The sequence below is a fragment of the Marmota flaviventris genome, chromosome 3 (genome assembly GCF_047511675.1).
Source record: "Marmota flaviventris isolate mMarFla1 chromosome 3, mMarFla1.hap1, whole genome shotgun sequence".
Classification (NCBI taxonomy): Eukaryota; Metazoa; Chordata; class Mammalia; order Rodentia; family Sciuridae; genus Marmota; species Marmota flaviventris.
The window spans coordinates 99,627,429-99,641,292 of NC_092500.1; the positions used below are offsets into that span (position 1 = coordinate 99,627,429).

General features: G+C 33.6%; 1 protein-coding gene across 5 annotated transcripts; it reads left to right on the forward strand.

The window, feature by feature from the left end:
- The first annotated feature begins 1,737 nt into the window (after positions 1–1,737).
- Positions 1,738–13,121, forward strand: Clec7a (C-type lectin domain containing 7A). Of its 5 annotated transcripts, XM_027923979.3 has the most exons (6): positions 1,744–1,938; positions 3,411–3,509; positions 4,909–5,046; positions 6,126–6,277; positions 11,298–11,416; positions 11,694–13,121. In XM_027923979.3, exons 1-6 carry the CDS (start codon positions 1,845–1,847, stop codon positions 11,824–11,826), a joined length of 735 nt encoding a protein of 244 aa, XP_027779780.2. In that variant the 5' UTR covers positions 1,744–1,844; the 3' UTR covers positions 11,827–13,121. The 5 variants fall into 5 exon arrangements, with proteins under 5 accessions (XP_027779783.2, XP_027779784.2, XP_027779780.2 ...); XM_027923982.3 differs by lacking the exon at positions 11,298–11,416 and having other exon boundaries at positions 1,738–1,938; XM_027923980.3 differs by lacking the exon at positions 4,909–5,046 and having other exon boundaries at positions 1,746–1,938.
- The last annotated feature ends 743 nt before the right edge of the window (positions 13,122–13,864 follow it).

Genomic DNA, 13,864 nt, shown 5'->3' on the forward strand with positions numbered 1-13,864 from the left:
GCAAGAAGTTGGCAAGACTTCTGTGGTAGACTGGGCAAGGAGGAGAAATTTATTTATTCTCCAATGAGCTCTCTCAGATTTTGATTAGAGTTTGACAGTGAGAACTGCAGAGTCCTGGGTATATCATCTTCCCCCAAACCTCTGCATCAAGAGATGTGAACAGCTTTAGCATGACTTCCAGCCTTGTTCACAAGATGACTCCTTTCAGCTTTCTTGAGGAAGCTCTCTTTATGCTAAGGAGAATTTACTTTTCCTTCTATTTAAAATTTGGTGATAGACAGATAGCCCCTGAATCTATTCTTATGATAGTTATTTTAGAAGACTTGCAATACTAAATTTATTTTCTGCCCTTTCTGATGTAAATCTACCACACAGAACAGTATTTTCAAGCATCCGTTTCTTTGAAATGTATTCAGTATTCAGGAAGATAATTCTTACTCGTTCTCCCAGTCACTCTGGGAGAATAAGAGCCAATTTAGATGGTGGGCACATTGCTTCAACTTGCACCACTACCTCATATCATAAAGGCATAAGAGATTTTTTTCTCCTCTGAATAAGTGTTAATTAACAAACCCTAGTCACACTGAGTTTCACCCCAGTGCCTTTTCCTTAGTACACTTAAGTCATTCAAAAGTCTTCAGACTTATTTTGGGGAAGTTCAGTTCAGTTCCGTATTACTGAAATCTGTCCTCATTACTTTAAAGTCTGGCTTTGTTGATCTGTAGTCAACTGTCTGTCCCCTACATTTTGCTTATTTCAGTCTGGTGTGTGGGTTGGGTGCTTAAGTTGGCAGCAATGATGAATGTGTTCATTTGATTGATTTTGAGTACTACAATGGAAATTTGGAAAGGGAAAAAAATTAGAAAATTATGATAATATTTCAATCCCAGAATGCTCCATAAGCAATTACTTGGCAATATTAATGTACTGAATGAGGAAAGAAGGTAGTGTAGGATAGCCAACAAGATCATGAGTTTTGCAGCAAAAGGATCTGGTTCAAGTCTTTGCTCAAATTTTAAAAATTAGCTTCTTAAGCCCCAGCAAAGGACTACATTTTTAATGTCTCATTTTCTTCCTTTGAAAATAGGAATTATAATACTACATAGAGTTTTTGGAATGCTAAGATTGAATAGGAAAGCATATGTGATATTCAGTACTTAGAACATAGTCAGTGCTCAATGAATACTTACTGCTTTGTATTTTTCATCTCTGATGAATCCCAAAGAGAACTGTTTCCTCTCTTGTTACAATAATGCACCTCCCCATGGCATCATTCTTATCCTTATCTATACGTTTTCTCCACGAGAAAAATGAACTTCTTCACCATTTTTCCTTTGATCTCCAGTTCCTGCTGAATGGAACTTTGAACATTTAATAAGTGTTTGCTGGGTGAAAAAAAATACATGAGTACGTGCATGCATATACATTTATAACAAAATGATAGTAACCCCAAGGTATCAAATTATTTAATAGTTTACATAGGCCAAGTCAATTAAGGGCGTCAAATTCAGTTTTGAGAATCATGAAGGTGGCATAAGCCTTCATGCATTTGTCTTATACTTGATCTGAAACAAGGACATAGCTATTACGTGGCTTTTTAATTTCATTGAAGTTTTTAGACCCAGAAATAAAACTTAAAGGTAAAAACGGGAAATTACTACAGCAGAATTTTCATTTCCTGCTTTTGGGTATGTGGAGAAGTAAATCTCAACTTGTTAAACCTCAATAATGCTTACACCACATGATTTGACTTATAGGTCCTCTTTTGCCCATGGACAGTCATTTGGAGAGGCAAAAGGAAATAACTATCTAATGCAGTGTCTTTTTAGAGAACATATAAAACAATGGAATTCCGCTCTGATTTAGAAAATTTGGACGAAGATGGGTATACTCAATTAGACTTCACCTCTAGAGGCATCACCAGAAGACCTGTGAAAGGTATTTTTTTTCCTTTTGACTTTAGTACTCTCATTCTCATTGACTAAAATACTAAAAGTAGGGAAAATCTGAGACTCATTGATATGTTTTTAAAGGTTTTTAGAAGTCACAGCAAATAACTTGAAAATTCATTAAGGCTCTTTCATGGTAGGTATTCAGGGATTAATTCTTATATCTAAATTAATTTGTTTGATGGAAGAAAATGAAATTTGTTTGTTCTAAACAAAAGACATTTCATCACTGGGGAGTTGAAAGTTAAGTGTGAAGCTACACAAATCTGAAGGATTTCAATAGATTTACTTGTTCCTGGTTTGATAGAAAAGAATCAATTGTAGGAGGGAGGTCCAGGAATCCTATAGAAATGCTTATGAATAACATCAGAAAAATAGGAGACTAGAAAGAGAAGAATGGAAAGATGAGAGACACATGACAAAACTAAAACTCTTACAATTTTATGGTGAAGACCAGAGGGAAGTTGGAAGTTGTAGGGTTTGAAATTTCAAAACTGATTTTTTTTTTTTTTTTTTTTTTTTGTGATAAGAGATCGAAGGGAGTTCTTGGAATATCAGGGAAGGAAAACATATATTAGATAAAAAGCTCCTATGGACATGAATCTAAACAAAAATGCAAATGAAAGGAAATATTGAGAAGGACATTAAAGGATCTGCCTTTTCACAAAATGAGTGGCTTTAGTGTCCCTTATGAGTCTCCTGTTTGACAATTCTATGAATTGCTCTTAGCACATTGCCAGTGAGAAGCAGAGAGATGTTTTTGGTGTGTTGATGTTGATACAAAATCAGTTCCCTGTTATCTTCAAGAAAGACAATTCATGGGTTTTGACATCAGATTTTGTTTTCTTCTGCTTTCTGGTATTCGCACTGGTCAGCTATTTTCCTCTCATCGCCACTTATGAAATTCTTTTTTATGCAACTTGTGACAAAAAGCAGAAAATTTGGATGAGGGAAGAGATAGTTAGGCAATATGTTTATGTGTGTGTGTGGACAAATAAAAAGAGACCTGTATGTGCTTGCTAAAGGAAGTGCTTCTACATATTTTAGGTCATTTATTTCCCACAAGAATCCTGTGAGGTATTATTATCCCAATTTCAAAGAGAAATGAAAAATAAAAGGGAAAATAATATGCCTAAGTCATTCATTAAATAAATGAGAAAGAAAGTTATCCTTGGTAATCAGGGCTAGGTTCCCTATATTAAGCTGTTTCCTCTAAGAATGAGTGGGATTTCAGGGACCTGAGCAGTGTCAAGACCTATGGACAGTTTCAGTTCCAACAACTGAAGAAGTATCCTAAAGATGGGGAAAAATGGAAACTCACTCTAAATGTCTAGATTATGTAGGCATCAGTAATAAATGATTCTCTTACGAATTGGCCAGGAGTTTAATGAACTGTGGGATTAAAGCATTCTGTCCTCCATCATAGTCTTCATTCAATTTCTGCTCCCTCTGGCTCCTTAGGTGATCAGAAGGCTTCTCCTCCTTGGCGGCTGATTGCTGTGACAATCAGTGTTATCTGCTTGATAACACTGGTGATAGCTGTAGTTCTGGGTGTCCTAGGTGAGTACTAGGTGGTGAGGTGCTGAGAGCCACGGCTGAGTCTGTATGGCCCCTGGCATTTTGCCAACAGTATTGATTGACAGGCGCCTCTGCCTGTCCGCCTCTGCCGCAACTTTTGAGTTCTCGCACTATTTTGGAGTTCTCGTGGGGATTTCCGGGGATTCCCCGAGAGTTCCCATTGGTTGGGGAAGTGCAGGAGGAGGGATTTCCGGGAGAGATAGTTCCGGCTCGGGGTTGCTGGACAAGCCTCGGGGCGTTTGGGAGGATTCCCCCGGAGCTGTGTGAAGTGTTTTCCTGCAGTTTAAAAATAAAGTTTGTTCCTGCTTCAGTGGCTCGTGATTTGTGCCCAGCCAGACTGCGGCAGTGAGGTTTGCAATAGTCACAGGCAGTATTTAATGTGTGCTAGGCATTCTTTTAATGACTTGGCATATATGATCTAATTTAGTCTGTACATCGACCATATTGAGTTGTTGCTATTAATTCCCATTTCACTTATAAGGAAGTAAGAGAATGGGAGATTATTTTACTTTTACAGGATCATAAGTTAGTTAGTTAGTGGGGTGTTGATTAGAAATTTAGAAGTTCTGTCTAAAAAAAATGCATAGTCTTAACTACATTGCTTTACTATCACCCTGGAATAGCTGGTTTGAAAACTGTGAAATTTGAAGGATAAATTTAATGGAAGGAAATCTGTGGAGCTGGAGAAAGAAATACAATATGATGTTATCTTTCTAATGAAAAAAATTCACTGAAGGGATTATATGCTATTTTAATGAGTCTCATGATTGATGGGACTTGTTTTATATCTGATCATTAATATAAACTCCTTTGAATATACCAGGAATTGCCTGAGGCACTTAATGCATTCTAAGTAGATACTTAGTGATGGATGAATAGATTTTTTTTTAGATTTTATATCTCATGAATTCTGTTACCATAAAGTATTATTATTCCTTCAGAGAGTCTTCATGATGTTTCTTAATTAGTCAATTTTACTGAGTACATTTTATGTTATAGGTGCTGAGCAAGTTCTCCAGGAGCTTTCATTTATCTGTAATAGAAAAAAAAAACCAGAAGATTTATTACTGTTTCAAATCTCTCATGGTTTTAGTTGACTCTTTTTCGTTTGCCTCTAGCTGATCTGTCATCTCTTTCCTCTGCATCTGCTTCATTTTTCTTTCTCACTATTTCTTTATAGAAGTTATTTGTTTTTTTTCCTATTTCATCTATCAATCAAATATATCACTTTACCATTCCACTAACAATAAAGCATCTATTTGTCATCAAAGATCTATCCCTTTATATTACAATAAAATTTGAATTTCAGAATTTTAATTTTCAAACATAGCAGAATAACTTTTTTTTTTTCTGTTACTCTTATTGTTCTTGGAATATAAAGCATTTAGGAGATCCAATTCAGGCAGCGACCCATTGGAAAGAGAGAACTTTACATTAAGAAATAAAGAGAATCACAGTCAACCCACAAAATCATCTTTAGAAGAGAATGTGGCTCCTACCAAGACTCTCAAAACCACAGGCAAGGGCAGAGTTAAAACTTTAATGAAATCCTTGATTCAAGATGATTAATTTTTTGGTGCTAAGCCTGGGGTAGGTGGAAGATGAGATAGTACTGATCAGTACTATCTCAGTATAATGCATCACTGCCAGATCTATAATAAAGCAATAAAGTTATTTCATTAATACCCATTTGTATGAACACTTCTATGTTGAACTTTTTTTTTTTTTGAAATCAGTAACTGATTTATCACTGGCTATATGTTTAGACCTTCAGAAGATTGTATAATTGATGTGAAAGAAAAAATATGTTCGTTCCTCCTTAGGAAAATGATATATTTAAAGTGATACTATTAAAAGAGGAAATAGGATATCAGGACAGAAAAATGGCAAGGAAAAGTAAAAGAGCAAAAATGTTGGCAAGAAATAAGGCGCTACGTTAAAAAATACAAAAGTATTAGCACTAATAATATATTCCTGAAAACTGATTAAATGTGTTTGCCTTTAACCATATGACTTCATTACAATTTTATACATGGACGACCTTTACTTTTAATTGCATCATAATCGACAATGACTATATTTTCAGTTCAAGTTCCAATCTCTGGACTCATACTTCCTGACTTTCTTATCAAACAGCTGATAATACTCAATGTAGACACTCTGAAATGTAAATAATTGCCCTTAAGCTTTTCCACTTTGGAAAGCGACAATTTAAAGTGGGTTTCTCATCATAAAATAACTTAAATCACATGAAATTACTATGAATCCTAATGATTGACTTTGAGTGCATTTATTATAGGGGGTTGAAATAGAGAAAGGGAGTTCTGGGCTAAATTTGAATTTAAAGGAAGACAAAAAGGAAAGGATAGTTAACTCTCTGAAACATTGTATATAGTTTTTCAGATAATTTCTAAATTTTAAGTGAATGAGAGGATTTGAACGTATTCTATAAAATCATATCCTTATAGTTTGAATTGAAAATGAAAGATATTAATGGCAATTCATTGATTAAGTATTCATGAGATAAATTGTGTTTGCATTAGAAAAAGGAGTTGGTATACTATGAGCTTCATGGTACTTACTATCTCTTATTTCCAGGACTCTTTTCTAGCACGTGTCCCCCTAAGTGGATCATACATGAGAAGAGCTGTTATCTATTTAGCATGTCACTAGATTCCTGGCAAAGAAGTAAGATCCGATGCTCTCAGCTGGGCTCTCATCTCCTGAAGATAGACAGCTCAAGTGAATTGGTAAGTGTAGACTTCAGCTGTAATTATCAGTAGTCTTGATGAAACACGAAAACAGAGAGAGAATCCAGGTAATAATTCTTTTTCTTATGTGAAACTTACTTTCAGAATTCTTCATAGTTGTAATATTAGCATTTCATTCAGCATGTAAATTACATATTATATGCTTTTAAAAAATTAATTAATATAAAACAATCATCTTTCACTTTAAAATAAATTTTTTCAAATACATTCCATGTTTTAATGACTACAACAATCAGTCCTCTATTAATTTTTGTGGGTTTGTATTTCAATTTCTAAATTTAGTGGAGAAAACAGAAAAATTTCCCCATCATCATGATTTTCAAGGAAAATAGCAACAATGATAATATATATTTATAAATTATCTGCTCTTTGCAATATACCAGAAAAGGCAAAAAATGTTTAAAAAGTAATAAATGTGTATTACTGAGCTTATTTAATTTATTAAGAAAAAACCAACAGTTTTAAGAAATCAATATCTGATATAGATAATAAATAATATAGGAGTTTAGAGATATCTTTGAACATATAAGAGATTTTAAAGTAAAAGGGAGACAATCTGTCATGAATGAAAGGTAGAACTCAGATGAGTTATGAAAAGGAATTAATAGGAAACGTTCTACTTTATAAATCTAAAGTTATCCATAAACTTTACACCGATTTTCATTACTTTCCATTTTTTTTTTGTTTCTGTAATGCCAATCCCAATAGTTGCTAATGAAAGTAGGTACATGGTAAAGTGAGAGCATTGTATTAGAAATCTGTGTGGCTATTAGATCAATCTGTAATTGATAATAAATCATCTTGTATTTGTCAGCAATTCATATATTTTCAGTGAACCACAGATTATTTATTCATAAAATCTGAAATGGCACTAAATTAATTTTAAGGCATTATCCAATTCCGAGAAGCATTTCTTTTTTCCCTTTTAAGTTAATGTTTATGATTCTAATTGTTAACACATATTAATTATCCAAATTAATGTATTCACTGTGATACTTCTAATTATGGATATGTATGTTGTGCATTGATCTGTTTCATCCATCATCCTCTTACCCTTGCCACAGCCAACACCATTCTCAGTAATCCCTCTTGTGCTCACAGTCCTTCTTTTCTGTTGGTGTTTCTGTGCATGAGAGGGAATGCACAATATTTTTTTTTCTATTTGATTTATCCTGCTTAGTATGATGTCTTTTATTTCCTTCCACACGTTGCAAATGACAGGATTTCATTCTTCTTTATAGTTGACTGATATTGTATATCTATACCATATTTTTTTTATCCATTCATCTGTTGATGGGACCTAGGCTAATTCTAAATCTTATATAATTAATTAAATTATATCTTATAATCATATATCTTGTGAATAATGCTGCAATAAACATGGACATGTAGGTATTTCCTTTGTAAGCTGATTTCATTTCCTTCAGCTATACACCCAGGAGTGGAATAGCTGTTTAATACAGAAATTTTATTTTTAGCTTTTTGAGGACTCTTCATACTGTTTTTCATAGAAGCTGTAGTAATCTGCATTCCTATCAACAGTGTATAAGGGTTCCTTTTTTCCTATCACTTCATCATTACTTGTTATTTTTATTTTTTGATAATAACCATTCTTACTGGGGTGAGATGGTGTCCTTTATAGCCTTTGATTTGCATATCCTGGATGGCTAATGATATTAAGCCTTTTTTTCATATAGTTTGAAGTAATTTGTGTTTCTTTTGAGAAGTTTTTGTTCAGATCATTTGTCCAATTTTAAGATAGATCACTTGATTTTTGTTTAGTTTTTGAGTTTTTTGTGTATTCTAGATAACCCTCTGTCACATGAATCCATGACAAATATTTTCTCCCATTGTGTAGTCTGTCTCTTAACTATGGATAGTTTTTTGTTGTTGTTGTTGTTTTGTTTGTTTTTTTAATTTGCTGTGCAGAAGACTTTTTAGTTGAATGTCATTTTATTTATCATTTTTTTTTTTTGCTTTTGTTTTCTGAGCTTTTGGAGTCCTATGTAGAATATCACTACTGCAATTGATATCTTGAAGTAGTTCCTCAATGTTTTCTTCTGGAAGTTTCAGGTCTTACAGTAAGGTCTTCGATCCATTCTGAGTTGATTTTTGTACAGGGTAGAGATAGGGGTTTAGTTTCAATCTTCCACATGTGGATATCCAGTTTTCCCAGTATTGTGTACTAAAGAGGCTGTACTTTCTCCATCGTGTTTCTGGCACATTTGACGAGAATTAGTTAGTGTTTTAGTCAGCTTTCTGCTGTTTTGACTATAGAACCTGACCTGAACAATTTTAAAGGAGGAAAAGTTTATTTAGGTGCTCATGGTTTTAGAGGTCTTAGTCCATGGAGGGCCAGCTTCATTCCTTGAGACTCATGGCAGAAGAGTATGGCAGAGGAAAGCAGCTTACCATCAGAAGCAGATAGAGAGACTCTACTCTCCAGTTACAAAATATATATTCAAAATATATGCCATGCCCCCAGTGACCCATCTCCTCCAGCCATACCCTACCTGCCTTCAGTTACCACTCAGTTTATCCCATCAGGGATTGGCCCACCGATTAGACCAATGCTATAATCCAATCAATTTTCTCCCAACCTTCTTGTGTTGTCTAACACACGAACTTTGGGGGACACTTCACATCCAAACTGTAACATTTGGCTATAGGTATGTGGATTAATTTCTGGTGCCATAGCATGCTTCTATTTTTACTGACTCTTTAGTCTGTCCTCCAATAAGATGTTATGATGCCTCTAGCTTCTCTCCTTATACTCAAGATTGCTTTGGATATTTGGGAGATTTTTTTTTGCTTCAATATAAATTTTGGAATTTTTTTCTCTAGTTCTGTAAAGAATGTCATTGATAGTTTGACGGATAGTGCATTGAATCTGTAGATTGCTTTCAGTGTATGACCATTTTGACAATAATAATTCCTCCAACCTATGAATATGAAGTGTCTTTGCATTTTTTAGTGTTTTCTTTGATTTCATTCTTCAGTATTTTTTAATTTTCATCATAGTCATCTTTCACTTCCTTAGTTAAATTTATTTCTAGGTATTTAGTTTTTGTATGAGAACCATGAATGGAATTTCATGACAATTTTCTTAGCAAATTCATTATTGGCATATAGAAAAGCTATTGATTTTTGTAAGTTGATTTTGTATCCTGCTACCTTATTGAATTCATTTATCTGAGTCTTTTGGGGGAGTCTAGGTTTTTCTGTGTATAGAAATCATACCATCTGAAAACAGGGATAATTTGACCTCCTTTCCTTTGTATGTATTTTCTCTTTTTCTTTTTTTCTCATCGTTCTGGCTACAATTTCTAGTACTATATTGAGTAAGAGTGATCAAGGTGGACAACCCCCTCCTGTTCCTGATCTTAGAGGAAATGCTTCGAGGTTCTCCTCATTCAATATTGTATTGGCTATGTGTTTGTTATGTATAGACTTTATGCCACGGAGGTATGATCTTCCAGTATCTCATGTGTTCAGGTCTTTTATCCTTAAGAAATATTGAATTTTATCAAATGCTTTTTCAAAATCCACAGTAGTAATCATGGTTTTTATTTTGAATTATTTTTATGTGATATATTACATTTATTTATTTGTGTGTGGTGAACCATGCTTGCATCCCTGGAATGAAACTAACTTGATCATGGTGAATGATCTTTTTTTTTTTTGTGTGTGTGTGTGTGTGTGTTTTAAATTTTTTTTCTTTTTTTTGTTGGTTGTTCAAAACATTACAAAACTCTTGACATATCATATTTCATACATTAGATTCATGTGGGTTATGAACTCCCATTTTTACCCCAAATACAGATTGCAGAATCACATCAGTTACACATCCACATTTTTACATAATGCCATATTAGTAACTGTTGTATTCTACTACCTTTCCTATGATCTTTTTGATATGCAGTGGAATTCAATCCGGTAGTATTTTGTTGAGAATTTTTGCATGTGTGTTCATCAGAGATATTGGTCTAGATTTATTTTTGTGTGTGTGTGTGTGTGACATTGTTAGATTTTAGCCTCTTTAGGGTGAGTTTGGAAGTGTTCTCTTCCTTTTAATTCTATGGAATAGTTTTAAAAGCATTAGTGTTATTCTTTAAAAGTTTGGTTACACTGGGCAAGGCAGAACATGCCTATAATTCCAGTGACTCAGGAAACTGAGGCAGGAGGATTGCAAGTTTGAAGCCAACTTGGGTCACTTAGTAAGATCCTGCCTCAAAAAAAAAAAAAAAGACAGGTGATGTAGTTTAGTGGTAGAGTGCCCCTGGATTGAGTCCTCATTACTGCTAAATAAATATATTCAGTAAGTAAGTTTGGTCGAATTTAGCAGTAAAGACATCCAGTCCTGGGCTTTTCTTTGTAGGTAGACTTCTTATTATGCTTATTATGTTGTCGATGGTCTATTCAGATTTTCTATGTTTTGGATTCAATTTTGGTAGGTCATCAATGTCCATAAATTTATTCTAGACTTTCAAATTTGTTAGCATGTAGCTTTTCAAAATAATCTCTAATGATTCTTTGAATTTCTGTAGTATCAGAAGTAAAGTCTCCTTTGAAATCTCAAATTTTATTTTATTTATCTGGGTATTCTGAGAAGCATTTCTTGACAAGATTAGTATCAATTTATGGAAATAATAGGGTCATATCTACCATGAAAATTGCCTACTAAACTTATCATTCTTGGATAAGCTTTGCCTGGTATATTGAATGGATGCAGTTTTCATTGACATTTTGAATCTATTATTTATTGAAATCATGAATGATGAAAGTATTTTTATGAGAAATTAAATGGAAGTGACTCTAAATAAAATAAACACTTTGAGACATTCAATGAAATAAAAATATTGGAATTTCTCTCTAGGTCCTTGCCATCTTATGCATGCATTCTTCACCAAAGGGATTCAATCAGTTCTTTTTTTTTTCCAAAAATCTATATTTTCTCTTTCTTTGCATTTTTTTTTTTTGCATTTCTGTTTCATTCCAGGATTTTATAGAAAGCCAAGTGTCTTCCCAACCTGATCATTCATTTTGGATAGGGCTCTCTCGCCATCAGAGTGAAGAACCATGGCACTGGGAGGATGGATCCACCTTCTCTTCTAATTTGTAAGTGTCTGAAAAGAAAAGGTATCATCCACTTTCTCACAAAGATGAAAGTAAGTCATGCAGTTAACCTGATTTACCGGCCATGTTTTATAAAGAGAAAGGATCACAATGGTGGGGGGAGTGAAAAAGTGAGCAAGAAAAGACAGGAAGAAAAGAGGACTGCAGAATCAAAAAAATAGTTTCTAGTGCTACCAACTCAGGTGTTTCCTTGGCTCCTATAGGTAGAGGGTATTCCTTACATTTGTTTTAATTATGTCATTGTATTGTACTTTACCAGGTTTCAAATCAGAAGCACAGCTACCCAGGAAAATTTACTTCACAATTGTGGATGGATTCATGTGTCCACTGTTTATGACCAATACTGTTATGTGACCTCATTCAGTATCTGTGAGAAGAAGCTGTCGAAGTAAGGGGGAGGAGAAGTAATCAAAGGAGATAAGTATATGAGACTGTATGGATGGCAAAAACAGAAGAGTGATATTTGAGGTATAAATAGATGCTGAAAATGTTAAAAGTGCATGGCAAACTTAAATCTCAGCTGAGAAATAGGATATAGAGGCTGTGATTTCTGTACTTGTCAGCTCCATAGGGAGGCCAATCTTATGCTAGTGAACACAGTCCTACTCATGGAGTCAGGGCAGCTAAGCTTGAATTTTTGTTCTACCATTGCTAAGCCACAAGTCCTTGGTGATTTCAAAGGAATCTTCATTTTTGGCTCTACCAGAATGTTATTATTATTATTATTTTATCCTCAAAAAGTTCCAATGAGGGCTGGGGTTGTGGCTCAGTGGTAGAGCACTCAACTAGCATATGTGAGATGCTGGGTTCGATCTTCAGCACTATATAAAAATACATAAATTAAATAAAGGTATTGTGTCCAAATACAACTAAATATATATATGTGTGTGTGTATATATATATATATATATATATATATATATACACACACACACACACACACACACACACATATATATATACTTTTTAAAGTGCCAATGGAGTGTCATTGTGTGTTTCCTTAATTTGTTCCTCAACTTCTACCAGTATATCATGCTTGGGTAGAAGGTAAAATGTAGTTCTGAATTACCTAAATAAAGAAATGGAAAAAAATCATCACTATAATCAGAGGTATCTTGTTATTTCTTAATATGATCATAATTATGATCATCATCACTAAAAACCAGCAACTGCAAGTAAATAACCCAGAGAGTATGCCATCCGTAGCTTTACTAATAGCTGTATAATGTGAAATTGGAGGGAAGATGGTCTTTATGAAAACTTTCTCCTTTTCAAATATTATAAATCAAAAAATAAATAATATCTGATAACAAATACAAAAGTAACCAATCTTATTGGCAGAAATATTAATACGTTGGAGAAAAGGTACATTATATTATTTTTATAATATACTGTTTTGCAATTTGTACCAATTCCTGATCACTGTAAAATATTATTGGAATGTAATTATATTTCATCATGTGATGATTTATTTATTTTCTTTTAAATTGTCTCATTGATGTTATTTATATTTTCAATGGGGATTTCTGTATTATTGGGGATATACAAAATTATTTGTAGCTTTCTCATGTTGATTAATATGGGAAAAGAAACTGTGCCGAATTTACTGAATTGTTTATTATACAGTGGTTAATTTTATGTAATGTAGATTTCATCTCAACTAAAATAAAATGCTTTGGCTTCTAAATTGTATGCCTCTGTGTAATAATCACTCTCACAAATTGCCTTCTCCTTAAAAGTGATGATAAATTTGATACTAGGCAAAGGGTACTTGTATTAGTATAATAGAAACTTCTGTATTAAAGCCTAAGTTTGGATTCTTAAAGAATTAAAAATCTGGGCCTGGGGCTGTGGCTTAGTGGTAGCCCACTTGCCTGCCATGCGTAAGGCTCTGGGTTTGATTCTCAGCACCACATATAAATAAATAAATAAATAAATATCAACAACTTAAAAAAACATTAAAAAAAAATTAAAAAATCTAAAAGAAGACAGATTATTGTGAAGGTGACTATTGTATTTTACTATGCAAATTTGTATTATCACTATCTGGAAAAAAATAGTAGAGCTATCTAGAGATAATTTAGCCTGAAAGTATAAGAAACATCATTAACTGATTTAAACAGTTAATTAAAGCACAGAAGAGATTTGAAGAGAGGTCACATATCTTAATTTCAGTTTTGGTTTGAGTGAATCTTCCTGGGTCCCCAGGATGGGATGGATGAGTTTAAGAAATCATTATAAGCAAGGGAAATAATTCCGGATGCTGAAAATCAAGCTGTACTTACTAGAACAGATAGGCTAGGCAATTACCATGACTTCAAATATGACAAAAGTGATGGCATAAAATAAGATTATTGTAGGTTGTCCAAGGTGCACTATTCCTGACTTGTTAATACACATTTTATAGTGCAATTTACCTAGAAAAACACA

What these genes read in the sequence shown, in the direction of transcription:
- Clec7a (XM_027923979.3), top strand. Translation starts at nt 1,845, where the DNA reads ATGGAATTCCGCTCTGATTTAGAAAATTTGGACGAAGATGGGTATACT. An exon ending in TGTAGTTCTGGGTGTCCTAG is followed by an intron (nt 3,510 to 4,908) that starts GTGAGTACTAGG and finishes TGGAATATAAAG; the next exon opens with CATTTAGGAGATCCAATTCA. An exon ending in TAGACAGCTCAAGTGAATTG is followed by an intron (nt 6,278 to 11,297) that starts GTAAGTGTAGAC and finishes GTTTCATTCCAG; the next exon opens with GATTTTATAGAAAGCCAAGT.